The 16,945-nt window shown below is 38.0% G+C and overlaps 1 protein-coding gene across 1 annotated transcript; it reads right to left on the bottom strand.

The window, feature by feature from the left end:
• Positions 1-238: 238 nt before the first annotated feature.
• Positions 239-7,840, bottom strand: LOC111022919 (guanosine nucleotide diphosphate dissociation inhibitor 2). The gene is made up of 13 exons (XM_022300229.2): positions 7,589-7,840; positions 6,742-6,804; positions 6,553-6,636; positions 6,284-6,391; positions 5,996-6,168; positions 3,340-3,451; positions 3,099-3,179; positions 2,910-2,972; positions 2,633-2,734; positions 2,162-2,286; positions 1,022-1,232; positions 853-927; positions 239-514 (listed from the first exon to the last, which is right to left on the bottom strand). Exons 1-13 carry the CDS (start codon positions 7,673-7,675, stop codon positions 464-466), a joined length of 1,335 nt encoding a protein of 444 aa, XP_022155921.1. The 5' UTR covers positions 7,676-7,840; the 3' UTR covers positions 239-463.
• Between the last annotated feature and the right edge of the window lie 9,105 nt (positions 7,841-16,945).

The following is a 16,945-nucleotide window of genomic DNA, read 5'->3' as shown; positions in this document are numbered from 1 at the left end:
TTATTGTTTTGATATTTGTCTTTTTTAAAAGACAAAATTGCACCCAATAGCTTCAAGGTTCGAATCCTACTCTCTCATTGTTGTACTTGAACACACACAGAGAGAGAGAGAGAGAGAGAGACAAGGCATTTTACCCCCTTTTTTTTTGTTTGAAAAAAAAATCAGAAGGTTATTAACACACAGTAGCATTATTCCAATAATTTTAGCAAGCATACAACTCGCAAAGTAAGATGGGAAATTGAAGCAATAAGTGCATCATCATCACATATAAATTTATAAGTAGTCCATAAAAAAACCACGGCGGACCAAATCAAACAACTTTTTCACAAGACAAATACAAACACATCTCTAAGTTTCTTTCTTCTTTTTTTTTTTCCTTTCTTTTTCTTTTTTTGGCATAGATAGAGTAGAGAATGAAAATAGAAAACGAAGTATTACAATGCAATCTCCAAAGAAGAGCTTCTCATTCTTCTGCAGCACTGGCAGCACTCAAATCCACACTCAGGTCAACAGCCTGAAACAAAATAACCACCATCTCTACTTACTACTTGCATCCCACTAAACCATATAAGACACATAAAACCTATATTCTAATTAAATAGCCATCCTGAAATTGTGCAAGCTCTGCAAATTTACTTTATAAGAGAAATTAATCACGACAAAAATGCATCAGATGGGTCGATATAAAAATCCTACCACAAATGGCCTATAAACAAAAAAGATTTATACAGTTTGGTTATAAAGAACACGAACTTTAATGATTCTGAATAAGTTCGAATCGCTATAATACTTCTCTATAACGTAAACGTTTGAATTTAAAGTTATAGGAGAGTAGGGAAATTTGATTCTCACCTTCCCAGTTATCATTGTATACATGTTGAGCACATCAACAACAGTTGATTCGAAATGTGTCGTAGGGTCGTAACTCTGTTGCAAGTGAGCAGTGACAATTATGATACATGAAATGATTTAGTTCATTGCACGCACACACAGGAAGAGGAAGCTTTTAATGTGAACGTACCATGGATACAAAGCAATTGTCCAAAGCTGGTTCATTGACTGGCTCATATCTGTCGTATGTATCAAAAAATATCTCATCAACAGCCCCTAGCAGGTCAATACCTGGCCTTAGTTCTGCCTCGGGACGATCAGTCTCAGCTTCCGTGGTAACAAAAGCAATATATTTGCCTCTTGGAGCAACATTGTGAGAGTAAGAGCAACAGAAAACATACCTGTCAAACACACAAGAATAAAAAAACTATATTAAAGAGGTGGGAGATGATAAGGCAGCATATACAATAGATTCCAAGATTCATAGCTCAGAAACATTACAAGTTTTAGCGAAGTGGTTCTGCTCAGCACTAATACTTGTACAGTTCTACTTGGTTAAATGATTTATTATAGCCGATCAGTTATGAGTGAAATACACTAACATAACAAAACCCATGAAATGAAAAATTACAAGTCAGGTACAAACAGGCTGACCAATTATTCTCGTAATATGGAGATACAAGCTAGAAAGTGGCAATAAGTCATAACTCATCCAACAAACTGACATATGCAAAGTACAAACAGACTGACCAATTATCCACATAACAAAACTCATGAAATGAAAAATTACTGGTCGAAACAGACTGACCAATTATCCCCATAATATAGAGATACAAGCTAAAATGTGGCAACAAGTCCTAACTTAACCAACAAACTGACATGCAAAGTAGAACCAAGGTTTCTAATTCTTCAATATTTCATAATGACGCATAAATGCTCTAATCCACAGATAACTGAAAAAGGAATTCAGTGACAGGTTCGAAAGGAAAATGCTGTTGGAAATAAATCTTCAAATCTTCCTTTCATCTCATTTCATTAGCTAAGAAATAGCTAGCAGCCAGTAGGCGAATACTAATTTGATGGAAAAGCCACAAGGGGAGAACCAATCTTGGGGAGTTTTTTTTTTTGAATTTTATCAAAGAAAGAAATCTAATACAAGTGAAAATCATCATATTTGTAAAAAATGGCAACAAAAGAATAACCGCCAAACAGATATAATTGACATAATATAACTAAAATACCTGTATTTTCCTAAAGCATTCTACACAATTTCACAAGGAAAAAGCTGTAATGGGATTTTTACTCTTTCTATAAGCACACAAAAACTTACATGTCTGATCTGCGACCCAACTGTTTCTGTGGTACAATAATCTGCACTGAATGGGAATCATTCGTGTTTGGTATTGGGTGGCTCATTATAGCAATTGCTCTTGCAACCTTACCGACCTTCCTGACCTGTTTCAAGATATACAACTTCACGTAAGATGGGAAATGTTGGTTTTCATCTCATTCTCCCGCCTTCACAATAACTTGTAAAAGAGAGGTAAGATGGCCCCATGCTTGTCCTGAGGGCTGAGGCTATTATACAATGAGATGGATAAAGTTATCATAAATAATTGGGCCTCCATTTACTGATCTTTACTGATCAGTGATCACACAAGTCCATAAAGACAATTAAGCTAAGATAATAAAATGAAGATAGGTTCACGATGTAGATAGTTTTCATGTGCAGAACCAATCTTAAAAATTAAATCGGTCCATTAAACACGGAATAATTTGGAAAGGACATTAAAGGCCATACCTTGCCAGGCAAGTAGGAAGGATCACAGACAACCTTCTTGCACCTGGCAGTTTCCCCTTCTGATGTGACACCAACAACTTTTCCTTCATCATCAAATTCAACCTAACATTCAAAGATCAACCCATTTTATCTTAACGAGAGATGAAGAATTATGCTTTTGAAATGTTTGACCAAAAAATACCTCCAAAAACACGTGGAAAAATTATAAGAAAAATAACGTGATCCAAAGGAAAAAAATTATATATAGTCTAAAGAGATATTAACATTTAAATGGTACCTTGCACTCAGGTTTATTTAACATATATGTTCCACCGTATACAGCACTAAGGCGAGCAAATGCCTGAAAGAAGAGAGAGAGTAAATATGGATTGGGTAAAGCAATTAAAGGCAGATATACGAGAGGAAACTAAAGTTGTTGCCGATATGTGCTGGGCCTGGTCTAAAGTAGGTAGGCAGAGAGAGAGACCTGCGGAAGCTCCCCCAGTCCATATAGAGGATAGATGTATGGAGACCCTCCTTGAAAACGTGCTAGAGACTCCGCATAAAGCTATCACAAAAGTAAGAATGGGGAGGAAAAAAAAATATTTAATACACAGGAACAGAACGTAAACTGGCATGACGATCACTATCAGCCCATTTCACCATGAGAGCCATGTTCGATGTGAAGAAAGGAGCAGAGTAAATTAGCAAATCTAGATGGCAGTCACCTTCATTCTCTTTACTGTATCTACTGCAGGAAGATCAAGATAGCGATCATCTCTATGAAGTGCCAACGCATGACCAATGAAGTCAATGGTGTTGTCATCCAGCCCATATTTTCTGTTAACCATATCAATTTCATATAAGCACATTAGTTTATACATAATATTACTAAGCGACCTAACTGTTAGTGCAAAAGACAGAAATATCTGTACAGATATCCTATGAACCAGAACTACAGTGGGACATGTTGGCTGTTGATATAAAGACAGGACACCCAACACAGTGGTATAAGTACAATAAGTATCCTTTTTTAAGATAAAGAAGCGGAAAGCTACCTGAATAAAATTACATGTTTATGACAAAATTAGTATTTTTATTATTTACTAATTTAAACAATTACTCTTTTAAAATAGTATGTTTATAAATAATTTAATATAAAAAGTTACTAATATATAAAATTGAAAAATATAAAAGTTGGGGCAGGAGGAAGAATATACATCCCCTTGTTCCATCCCTGAAAAATGTCAAGAAAACCTATTTCCCTGTCTCCAACTCTGACCTGTTCTAAACGAAGATTTTCCCAGCATTTTTCGGAGCAGGGCTCTTTGGGGACCTAACTCTTAAGGGATTTTAGTCATCCTGGTCTTAAGTTCGCATATAACTCTGCCTTTTGGAAGCCTATTTCAGGAAAAGTTCCAATAAGCTTCAAGGTTGAAAGAGCTCTTCTTTTCTCCAAAGGGACTACAACCTCTTGAACTGTGCAATCAGCTCTTGGCATAGTCTACCTTGGCCTCCCCTTGGAATGGCAATTCTAAATTCTCTGCCTTTCAGAAGCCTATATCGGAAAAAGTTCCAAGAAGCTTAAGGTTGAAAGAGCTGCGTTTTTCTCCAAAGGTGGGCACCTTATTTGATTTAAGTATCTGTCACAAGCCTTGTCCACATTGTACTTGCCTCTTTTCAAAATGCCAAAGAAAATTGCCTTCGACAAGAACTGAGGATTCTTCTGGGAATGACAGAAGATAACAAACAACAACAGGGTTGCTCACATCTTGCTAACTAGCAAAAAGTCTATTGCCCTTTCCTCCTTTCTGGTGGTCTAGGAATTGGAGATATCTTCTAAAAACATTTGGTTTTCCTTCTAAATGGACTTGGCATTCTTTTTTGCCCTTGAAAAAAATGCTCTTTGGAGAGAAGTCATTCTGGCTAAAATTTGAGTTTTCCCTAATTGGTGGCCCAATGACTACTGCTAAACTTTCTAAATGCCCTTGGAGGGAACCCGTGATTGAAAAGCCTTCATTACTTCTAGAATTTCCTTTAAAGTTGGGAATGACCCCAATTAGGAGGAAATTTGGCTGGGAAGTACCTCTCTCAAGTCTCGCCTTTCAACTCTCCAACTTGTATTTCATCCTACCAACTCTTTCAAAACCATAGCCCATATTGAATAGGAACTTATCCACTTGGAACCTTAATTTTAGAAGGAATTAGACAGAAAGAAGTTCAAGATTGACTTTCTCTGGTGGACTGCATTGAATTGCAGGCATCTCTTACCAACGATAATGACTCCTGGTTTGGATGTGGCCCTTGACCCCTTGGACTCCTTCACTCGGAGCTCCCTCCTACAAGATCATAACTCTCCTAAAAAGGTTCCAAACTTCTTAGCACTACGGTTTTGAAGGATTAATATCTTAAAAAGGTCAAAGTTTTCATCTAAGAAGTTTATTAGAGAGCATCAACAACCTAGACAAGATCCAAAGGAAAAATCCTTTAATGATTCTCTCTTTGAAAGCTTATGAATTCTTTGAAATAAGGCAGCAGAATCTCAAGTTTACATTTTCATTCAATGTGTCAACAAGCAACCTCTTCCTGAAACATGCTTTTCTCCTCTTTCGAATGGTTTCTTCTTCATCCTATGAGGCTCAAACCGACCACCTAGAGGATAATTGCATGCGTGTTCACCAATGGAGCTACACATTGATTTCTTCATCCTATGAGGTAAAAGCCAATATTGATTCTCTCCTCACTTATCACCCTTTCAAGAAGATGACAAAGAAGCTTTTGCTAGCTTCCTATGGTGCAGAGATAAAGACAAATCTACAATGATTTGCAGGCAAATGGAGAAAACTGTTTTCCCTTTCCTTCCTTCATAATTTCGTACTTATTGCTGCTTCTCCAGCCTCCGTAAGCCATGGGTTTAGGATTTCAAAAAAATGATCATGTATTCCATGTATCTTTCCATATATTTTTCTAATGCAATTTTCCAAATTATATTTAGTGACACCTCAATGTCAATTTCAATTAGTCATGCAAAAAAATAAAAGTATTTATCATTAACAATGAAACTTCGTTCAATTTGCTAAATCCAAGCATACAAGTTATGGATATATTTTTTTCATAATAAAGTACCATGACTCTGTAAGTTATCTACACATCCAATCCTCAAATTGTGAAAAACAAGGCAATATCCATGTCATAAGATGTCTAGCGTTCAATTAAAGTATTATACAATGAATGTTTGATGAGGACACCATGAAGAAGCCTAAATGATAATTAAAATATCGTTAGTAAGAGTTATTTAACTGTTTTGTACTGGTTCTTTTAATTTCTAATTTGAGAGTTATGTGAAAAACATGAGAAAAGCTATTTATGGAAATTGAGGCATACGCAATCAATTCTCTTGTTGTGACTCTTGTCAAATCCATTCCCTCATGTGTCTTAGGATTACTTTCATCATAATCCTGAACAAAGATGAAGAACTTGCGAGCACGGCGCTTCTCAAATAAACCCATAAGTGGAGATTTAAGTGCTTCCATGTCCGTGGCTGGAACTTTGTGAATCTATAAAAAGACATTTTATATCGTTAAGTTTTTTTTGTAAGACTTGCATTTTAATAAAAGTTCAAAGATAAACAATATGGAACTAAAACAAGTGAATAGTGAAAATAGTAAATACCTTTCCCTTATTATACACATAGCTACCATCAACAGCTTTAAAAGACAAATACTTGGTAACGTCCGTATGGATAAGAACACGCACAAGAGTTCCATTTGCCATCATAAACTAGCCAAAAAAACAAACATAGTTAAAATTGAGAATTGTGAAAAAGAATGTAAATAACGAGAAAAGGGGTTCATTAGAAAATAGAAGTAATAAGCATATCACTAGACAAATAAATAGCTTGAGAAACTAGCAAAACCATATCAAGGTGGGGGAAGGGAGACCTTTGGAACCATGTCCACGTTATAGTCCCTACTAGCACCCAGATGGGCAGGTGGCTTGTCGTCTCCCCGGAACCGCTTCCAAAGCTGCCAATCAAATTAAAACTATAAATACAAGATATGATTGAAGAAAAGCACAAGAGTAAACAGGAGTTCACTAAAATAATGGGACCCGTCAGCAGAAAAGGGGACCTGAATGAGATTAAGCGATGAAGATTCTCCTCCATAATAGTCATTCCTATCCATGTGCAGAACCTAGCACATGAAATGTGAATGTCAGAGCATAACATATCAGAATGAAAAAGACTATGGAGCCAACCACGCTCCATAGTACTGCTAAACTCAAATGTGTAGGCATTACTTTGGACTTGATTGTAATAACCCGAAAACACGACAAATTTTATAGTAGTTTACATACACAACTTTCTCAACAACCAAGTAGATAAAGAAAACCTACATATCATCTACAAGCCTATGTAGCCACTATGTCAAAACAATCCCACAACTCCACTTAACAGCCAAAAAATATGAAAACTTTCAAACGTAGATCCTCAAAATGATAATTGAGAACATTGTAGCAGAGCATAAAGTAATCGGTATCCACAAAAATTCCCGGCCAATTTCCTCACTTCACCAGCAATTCATTACCTTGCAACGAAATGGCCAACAAAATAGAAAATTTGCGGATATAAAATTGTATCACTGATGATGCAAATAACAATAAAATTATATTTATAATATCCGATTTCGTTACGGGAAGAGCACCTCAACTCAAGTGTGGAAACAAAGATCTCTTCGATGTGAAAAGAAATTGACATTGGAGTACATGAATTCATGGATGCAACTACAATCAAGATACAGAATCAAGATAAATGATGGAAATGGGAGAGTTGATAAGAACGATCACAATCAGATAGCAGATTCATCGAAGAATTAAGAATTCGAGGAAGCTGAATTATAGAATTAAAAAGAAAAAGAAGAAGATGTTAGGGCAGTCGATCTAAAGCAGCAGGGGAACAAAATGAATGGCAAGAGAAACCTTAAGGCCATCGACGGAGAGAAGACCACTAAGGATGCACTCCTTGAGTCCGGTTCCAAGCACAATAACGTCGTATTCTTCATCCATGGCGGCGATTCAAGCTATGAAAAACTCAGAATCAAGAGAAATCCCGGGAAAGTAGAAATAGATCTACAGTAAGGTTTGATGAGCGAGGAAGAAGGTCCGCTTTTCTCACGCTAGGGCTTCCTGGCAGAGTCAATAGGCATGCATACCAAATATTATTATTTCCTTCCTCAACTTATATAAACGAACTCCTCCACCTTTGCCTATCTGCTCCCTCATCTCATCTCATCTCATCTCATCTCATCTCATCTCATCTCATCTCATCTCATCTCATCATATGCAACCCCCAACTTTTTTTAATATAATTTTTTTTAGTATAATATATTTACACATTTTTAATTATAATTGCAATATGAAATATCTCAACCTCCGTCAGAGCAAAAGAATGGTTCAACTGATTAAGACATAAATATTAAAATGTTAAGGAAATTCGATTGAACTCAACTTCACTCTTTTCTGAATCTGGGGGTGGAAGGAAGATGGATCTAAGTTCGCTCTAAGGTTATATTCTTCATTTTTGATTCTTAATCTATCTGCTAAAATCTGATTTGGGAATCTCTCTTGTTCTAACTCTTGATAAACTCTAGCTATCCATTCTCTAGGTATCATGATAAAGGCGTGGTTAACCTTCATGATTGAGAATTTATAGTTAGAAGATATGAAGATGTTTGAATATAGATCGATTGATCGAAGAATTCGATTTAATTAAAAGATAGATTATTATCAAAATAAAAGGATATGAACTTAGTAAGATCTTATTTCTATCTCCTAGATACCTTCAGATTCCATTTTCCTCCTCTCTCATGCTCTCGAAGTTCCTCTCTAAGATCTCTCCCCATTCTCAACCCATCGTCGACACAGCTTCCTCTTCCTCTTCTTCTTCAAGCAAGCAAAAATCAGAAAATGATTTTTCAAAGATTTTAGCAGATCACAATTCAGCTGAAGCCCATCTGGCTAAGGTCGAAGATCGACTCAAAAATTGGTCTATCCCTAAGATAGATCCAAACCAGGTATACAAAATAAATACCTTCAATTTCTCCCAGCAAGACGTCATCGTCATCACCGAGGAGAACGTGGCTATGAAGGATGAATTCACAGAGATCACTCTTCTCCCTGAAGAAACCCTCTTCAAAGTCATGAACAAATTCAAATACCTCCATATTGGATGTGTTCAAGTAGCCTTGAAACCTCTCTTTAGAGAAGGCTTAGATGTCCCAGTTTATCTCGCTCTTCGGGATAAAAGACATCTCAACTTCACTCCCTCTCTTCTAGGGATCGTCGAATCAAATCTGGTTCAAGGACCAGTTTACTTCAACTGCAAACCAGGACTTACCGTCTCCCTTCAAGACAAGAACATTATGGACGTGCTATGTCTAGATGTTCATTCTGAAGGCTTGGAGCTGAAAGACGGATCTCTTCCTTTTGCTGTTTCATATCGCATCTATTACAAATTGATGCATACCAACCTTTCTCCAAAAGCACTCGGTGTTTCTCCGAAAGGGTACACCATGCTAATGGAAGTCAATCTCGAAAAATCTTCAATGACTATTCCGAAGACACTTCGTTGGGATGAAATCTCTAGAAATACCATCTGGAGACTTCAAGGAGTTTCAGCCCCCGCCAGAAGAATCAATACGGAAGCATCAATTACCGAATTTCCAGACGGAAATGTCGAAGTACAATTTAATACTGAGGCAAAATACCCCAGAATTAGAGAAGTTATGAGCAGCCGCCGAAGCGTTTCTTCAGATGCAAGATCGGTGAGCACTATTAATAGATCTTTTAAAAGATCTGAATCCATGCGAGCATCAGTGGATTTCACTCATCCAATCCCTGACGTTCAATACGAAGAAGGATCACTCTCTCCAACCCAATCCGATATGGAAAGGAGAACTGAACCTGCCTTCAATCAAATAAACGTTATCTCAAAAACAGAGGAACGTTATAAAGAATTATACAGCAAGTACATCGACATGTGGATTGCTGCTCCCAAAGAAACTAGGAAACCCGTCATGACCATTGGCGAGTTCACCTCAAAGATACAAAACCAAGAGCTAGTAAAAAACGAAGCTCTAGTTAAAAGACTCCAAGCTGATGGACAAGTAGCGGTCATCAGAAATGGCACTGTTTGGGTAACAGCCAGAGGCAAAGAAATAGCTTCCACCTTCCCCCCAGAAGAAGAAGCGACTTTCTCTCACCCGGTGGTACCTGCCATAAAGATGGTGTCTTCACCATATAAAACAATAGATGAAGACAAAGTCCAGAAAGTTGGTGTTCGAGAAATCAAAAATATCCAGCATCAACTCAACTACTCAAACAAGATCCTCTCTGAGGTATCTAAAGCTGTAGAAAGAATTGAGAATCCAGCTCTTCCTACCGTCTCAAAGATTCCAGGGATCCCTCCAGTAGACCTCTGTCAGCCAATCTTTCAACCAAATAGTTTTGAGATTGGACCTCTCAAAGAAGATCCCTCAGATCTTTTTGCTGAGATTAACAGAAGACTTTCTTCTTTGTCCCTTAGCAAAGGAGAATCTTCTCAAAAACCCGAGGCAGCCAAAAGTATAAATGTAGTGACCACCATACCCACTACTTCACAGGCTACATCCTCAACAATACTTCCGCTTACCATGCACACGGAAGTAAAGAATCATTATCCAAGACCATCTCCTCCAGATATGGGATGGGACGATCTCCGTCATGACCAACGAACTTATGACGGATCTTCTATAATTACTTGGAATATCGATGGGTATTCTGAAACTCAAATGATGAATACTTTTCAAGAAATGATGATGGCAGCCACTGCCTTCAGCACCAAGAAGTCGGTTTTACAGACAGTCCACATCCTTATCTCTAGCCTTTCTGGAAACCTAAGAAGTTGGTGGCATAACCAGCTAACCGACGAAGATAGAACGAAAATCCTGACGGCAACTAGATCTGTTGTCAAGCAGGAAGGTTCTAATGCTATGCAGATTGATGAGCCAGACATGGTAAATCAATTAATCTATGCTATGACCAAGAATTTTATTGGTAGCAGTCAAGTATACTCAGATCTCAATGCCCAAGCTCTTTTAAGCCTTCGATGCCGAAAGATGAGTAACTACAAATGGTATAAAGACACCTTCCTAGCGCGTCTTTACTCCATCACGACATGCGGAGCAGATATCTGGAAGCAAAAGTTCGTTGAAGGACTTCCATATTATATTGCTCAAAAATACTACCAGACTGCGGTAGTAAACTCTGCAACTAATCGTATCGATTGGGCGGAGTTAACATTCAGAGACATTAACGCCACGATTCAACAGATATGCGTTAATCTCTGTCTCGAGAATAGGCATACAGCCAAAGTCATCAAAGATCCTGACTACCGAAAGGAATTGGGAACTTTTTGCAAACAATATGGTATTGATAATAGACCTGAAGAAGAAAGGAAGAAGAAGAAGAAATCTTCCAACAAGCGACTCTTCAACAAGAGTAAATCAAAAGATTCCGAATTCCAAGGCGTAAACGGAAATATTACAACAGGAACAAAGGAAAGAAGGATTATTCTAAGAATCGTCCTCATAAGTCCTCTGTTGTCTGCTACAAATGCAACCGCAAAGGACACTACTCCAGTAAGTGCCCTTTGAAGGACAAAATCAACTCTCTGACTATAGATGAAGAGACAAGACAATCTCTTCTCTATGCCATCAGAAGCGAAGAAGAAAGCTCTTTGAGTTCCGAATCTTCTACCGACAATGATGAGATCAACCTCATAAACGAAGAAGGTTCTGATGAAGAGACGTTCTATTCTCAAAGTGATTCCTCTAAAGAAGATGGAATTATTCCTTGCACTGGCCATTGCGCTGGAAGAAGCCATGGCCATATCAATGTCATCAGTAGAGATCAAGAGGTCCTCTTTGATCTAATTGATAAACTACCCGATGAAGAATCCAAGAGAATGTGCCTTGTGAAACTTCGGGAAAGCCTTGAAGCAGAAGCTCTTCAAAGGAAACCTGATTATAACCTAATAGAATACTCTTTCCAAGATATTCTAAAAAGGGTCAAAGGAGAAGCCAAGAAGCCAATCCAAATTGAAGATCTCCACACTGAAGTGAAGAATCTCAAAAAAGAAGTTGCTAGTAACAAGCAACGACTTTCTACTCTTGAATTCGCCTTTGGAAAATTCCAAGAGTCAGAATCAACAGAAGGAGAAACCTCCTCTTCAAGACCTGAACAGACCTTACAGATTGGTTCACCAAGCGGAATCAATTACATTAGTAAAGTTCAGAATCAGAAGTGGATGTCCAAGATTATGTTCAAAATCCGAGACTTTCAATTAGAGACGTTCGCTCTTATCGACTCTGGAGCCGATCAGAACGTTATTCAAGAGGGATTGGTCCCTTCAAAATACTTTGAAAAAACCAAAGAAAGTCTCAGCGGAGCCGGTGGAAATCCGTTGAATATCAAATACAAATTATCAAAGGTCCACATCTGCAAAGACGACGTGTGCCTTATCAATACCTTCATCCTGGTCAAAAACCTCAATGAAGGAGTGATTCTAGGTACCCCTTTCTTGACTCAATTATATCCTTTTTCAGTCACTGATAAAGGAATTGTCTCAAAGAAGTTCAACAAAGAAATTATCTTCGAATTCAGTCAGCCAATAATTCCAAGGTATATTTCGTCCATTGAAGAAGATATTAGTCTTTACATCAACAATATCGCCAAAAAGGAAAAGCAGATTGAATTCCTTCAGGACGATATAAAGACTTGCAAGGTGGCAATTCAAATCAACATGCCATCCATTCAGAAAAAAATACAAAATTTCCTGAAAAAGCTCGAGAAGGAAGTTTGTTCAAACATCCCGAATGCGTTTTGGGACAGAAAAAAGCATATGGTAAATCTGCCATACGTTGATGATTTTAAAGAAGCCGATATTCCTACTAAGGCTCGGCCCATTCAAATGAGCAAAGATCTGGTAAGGACTTGTACCAACAAGATAACAGATCTTCTCAATAAGAAGCTAATCAGCCCTTCTAAAAGTCCATGGTCATGTTCGGCCTTTTATGTCAACAACCAGGCCGAAAAGGAACGTGGAATTCCTAGGCTCGTCATAAACTACAAGCCTCTCAACAAAGTCCTAAAATGGATTAGGTATCCTATACCTAACCGTCAGGATTTACTAAAAAGGATCACTTCTGCGAAGGTGTTCTCAAAGTTTGATCTAAAATCTGGGTTTTGGCAAATTCAGATTCATCCAGATGACCGTTACAAGACGACTTTCAATGTTCCATTCGAACAATATCAATGGAACGTCATGCCATTCGGATTGAAGAATGCTCCATCCGAATTCCAGAAGATAATGAATGATATCTTCAACAAATACCAAGAATTCACAATAGTATACATTGATGACATTCTGGTATTCTCAAACGCTGTAGATCAGCACTTCAAGCATCTCCAGTTGTTTCTCAATATCATCCGAGCAAATGGTCTTGTGGTATCCCAACCAAAGATTAAATTGTTCCAAACGAAGATTAGGTTCCTCGGTTATGATATTAATCAAGGAATCATCAAACCCATCCAAAGGTCTCTGGAATTTGTGGATAAATTTCCAGACGTTATACAAGACAAAACACAACTACAGCGGTTTTTGGGTTGTGTGAATTATATTGGAGACTTTATTAAAGATCTCTGTACAATCTGTCGGCCACTATATGACAGATTAAAGAAGAATCCAAAGCCTTGGACTGAAGAGCATACACGCGCAGTCCAATCCATCAAAGCGCTGGCAAAAAGCATCCCATGCTTATCCTTAGTGAATGAACAGGCGCACTTGATTATTGACACCGACGCCTCAGAAATCGGTTACGGCGGTGTTCTCAAACAGGAAGTTAACGGAAGAATCTCCATAATCCGTTATCATTCAGGAATATGGAATAGTGCCCAGAAAAACATTCCACAGTAAAGAAAGAAGTTTTGGCAATAGTTCTTTGCGTTCAAAAGTTCTAGGGAGATCTTATCAACAAGGATTTCACTGTACGAACAGACTTAAAAGCAAGCAAATACATCTTCGAAAAAGATGTAAAGAATCTTGTCTCAAAGCAAATCTTCCCAAGATAGCAGGCAATATTATCTTGCTTTGATTTCAAAATCGAGCCTATAAAAGGAAGTGAAAACTCCCTTGCTGATTACCTCTCAAGAGAACATCTCTTGAAGACACCAAAATCAGCTCTGACATCCCTTCCCCAAGATGGAACCTCCTCCCGGCCGGAGACGGCCAAACTCCCAGCGGCCTCCGCCGCAAAACAATCAGCGACCCCCGTCGCCGAGAAATGAATCAAACATTTCTCCTCAAGCAGCAGCATCCTCTTCTAGGGCTGCCATCTCAAAGGGCAAAAGGCCCGTCACTCAAACATTTGTACCATCTCCGATGAGTGCAGAAAATTATGCTATGGATATCCAGTTTGAAACGGTATCCAGGCGTCAGCAAGGTTCTTCCTAAAGAGCCTTGACTATTCAAACAGGCCCTCCAAGCCTTTCAACACCTTCAAGCACGTTGTTACGCCCTCGTGGCAATACAACGAGGAATAGGCGCCCTGCTACGGCAGCCGCCACTTCCAGACCAACGATTCCGAGGAACCCTTCCTCGTTCTCTCAAATAGTTAGGCCAAAGGTTTTTCAGCCAAGGCCTCCAATCACTGGGTATTTCACCAAGACTGCCCTAGTAGATTCAATTATTGAACCAGAATTCGACGGACCTTCAGTCCAAGAAGTCTGCAAGCAAATATTTCCTCAAGGCTTCAACTACCTGCCAGAGGATATTCAAAAAACCCGAACTTATTATGAGTTTATTCTAGTAGATTCAAAGTCTGCAGAAATAACTCATGTTCCAGACAGAAATGATCCTTCTAGGACCATTTACTCAAAGCTCAGGATCTTCCGGATCCTTACCCCTTCCTCTTGGAAACAGGGTATGTTTGTAGGGAACAGACTGTCAGTTACCTTCCAACCGCAAACTTACAATTACCGCGACTACATGAAAGCGTGGTATATTGTCTTCTGGTTGCAAGGCTATAACCATTCCTGGTTTGTGACATTCTGTAAGCAAGCTTACAAGTCTCACTTTCCAATTTGGTTTCAAACGTGGTGGACTTACTTTGGACTCTCCGAAGAGATTTTTCCGGTAGAAGTTCAGAGATCTTACCACCTATTTCAACAAAGTATCTATTCGTCTCCTCTCTCCAAGACGTTTAGATTCGCTTTGTATTTTCAAATACCATGGATCCTTTGCTGGAATTTCCAGTTAGGACCCAGTGGAAATTTCAAAGCGTTGAGCAAAGCTCTCCGCATCAAATGGTGGGAAAAATTCGATTATTCCTACCTAGAAACAGACAAGATGAAGGATTGGTTAAAAACCAACGTTCATCTACAAGACGTCACAAGGCAAGAAGATGAAAGGTTCCTTCTGGCGAAGAATTCAATCATGAGTTCACTAGCTGGAGCCGGATCTCAAGCCGACTTCAACTCAGTTCTCAATACAGTCGCGGTTCAGATCTCTGATCCAGACGACCTCCAGACGGATGTTGACTCCTCCGCCTCTGTCAATAATGATGTCGATGATGACGAAGAAACTTCGATCCCTTCGAAAGCTACGACATCAATGATCCATATCTAGATTCACAGCCCAGCTGATCCTGAAGCTAGATATTTCAAGTGTTTTTCTTATTGTATATTTATGTAAATTAATTTGTTTAAATTTCGTTTTGAATTTTCGATAAGATCATTGTATTCCGATCTTATCATCACTATCCCAGTCTGTTTTTGTGAAGGACTTGCAGAAGAAATCACGATGCAGTAGATGGCATGCTTCTGATGTGGAGTAACCAACCACAAGGCAGCGCAGGTAGCGTATAGGATTGACTCAGTTGAGAGGATTCCATATCTCACAAGGCAACTCTAGTAAAAAATCTATGGTGTTCCTTGGGCAGTGAAAGGCGGGAAGCCGATAGTAAGACCCTAGATGGAACGGCCTAATTGGAAACCAGAGAAGCCTTTACGATTGATATACAGAATCCGCAATCCTCGCCAAATCAGAAGAAGCCGGGTGACTTCGTCAGATTTCTAAAGCAAGGCATCCAGTCCAAAAACAGTCATATCAACCTTTACTTACAGTCTTTTCTTTATTTTGTCAGTTTGTAATAGTTTTCCGCTTTACTTTATTTCTTTTCTTACTTTTCCAAAGATAAGATGCCTCTTGTCGGCCACGCTTATCTTTACTTTTTTAAAGTAGATTCCAAAGAGATAAGATGCCAGTCAAGGATTTGTCTTGTCGGCCATACTCTATCTCTTTAGGTTGTATCAAATTATGTTGAGACAAGTGTCAAGACAATAGTAAGAAACCATTAATTGTGCCCTGTACAATTATCGGTTCTCTTCTATATATAGCACGATTCACTCCTCATGTTAATATCAAACTCATGAAAAGATGGATATATCGATGGAAATGTCGACATATCGATGGATATTTAGATACCTGGTTAAAAGTATGGGTAAGGTTTTTTTTTAATGTAATTCTATATTAGATAAGAAAAGAATAGCATAATTTAGGTTAGCTAGGAGTTTGTATTTTAACTTTCAATAGCATTCCTAAAAAAAATCGATAACATAGTTTTAACTAAATTGAGATTTACTTATTATTTTTAAAAAAATCATTTTTATATTTGTACTCCATTACTCAAACGATTTCAACTTTTCAATTTCATGCCCCCGCCCCCACATAAATCATTTTTATATTTGTACTCCATTACTCAAATGATTTCAAATTTTCAATTTCATGCCCCCGCCCCACAGTACTTAAAAAAATCTCTTCAATACATCATACTAAATCTAAGTGACAAAGTATTTAAAATTAAACCACATAAATGTTTAGTGAATATATAGCTCAATTGGTCAAACATATATCCTTAACTAAAAAGTGGGAGTTTCTAAATCCTACCTCCAACAAATTGAATTAGAAAACAATGCTTAAATCCAAGCATAAAAATACATTAGCCTGACTGTAAAAGCAAATAAGTAAAAAATATATTCAGATTTAGTATCGAAATGTCCAAATTTATTTAACAAACATTCAACACACCCAAAAAAAACACAAATACCTACCAAAGTCATCTTGTTCACAAGAACTATTACCTAACCACCAATATTCTCAATATGAACTTATCTCAGTAGTAATTGGCACTTGATTCTAACCAAAAGTCATGAGTTCGAATCTCATCATTTCACTTTTTC

The sequence above is a fragment of the Momordica charantia genome (genome assembly GCF_013281855.1).
Source record: "Momordica charantia cultivar OHB3-1 chromosome 4 unlocalized genomic scaffold, Mcharantia_2.0 BLBB01000004.1, whole genome shotgun sequence".
In the NCBI taxonomy this organism is placed as follows: Eukaryota; Viridiplantae; Streptophyta; class Magnoliopsida; order Cucurbitales; family Cucurbitaceae; genus Momordica; species Momordica charantia.
Note: the sequence above shows the minus strand (reverse complement) of the source record. Positions and strands in the feature narration are given on the sequence as shown.

Coding starts and splice junctions, on each gene's coding strand:
- LOC111022919 (XM_022300229.2), bottom strand. CDS start 7,675: ATGGATGAAGAATACGACGTTATTGTGCTTGGAACCGGACTCAAGGAG. Junction 3,452..5,995: donor ACAACAAGAGAATTGATTGC/GTATGCCTCAAT, acceptor TATGGTTAACAG/AAAATATGGGCTGGATGACA. Junction 515..852: donor ATACAATGATAACTGGGAAG/GTGAGAATCAAA, acceptor ATTTTGTTTCAG/GCTGTTGACCTGAGTGTGGA.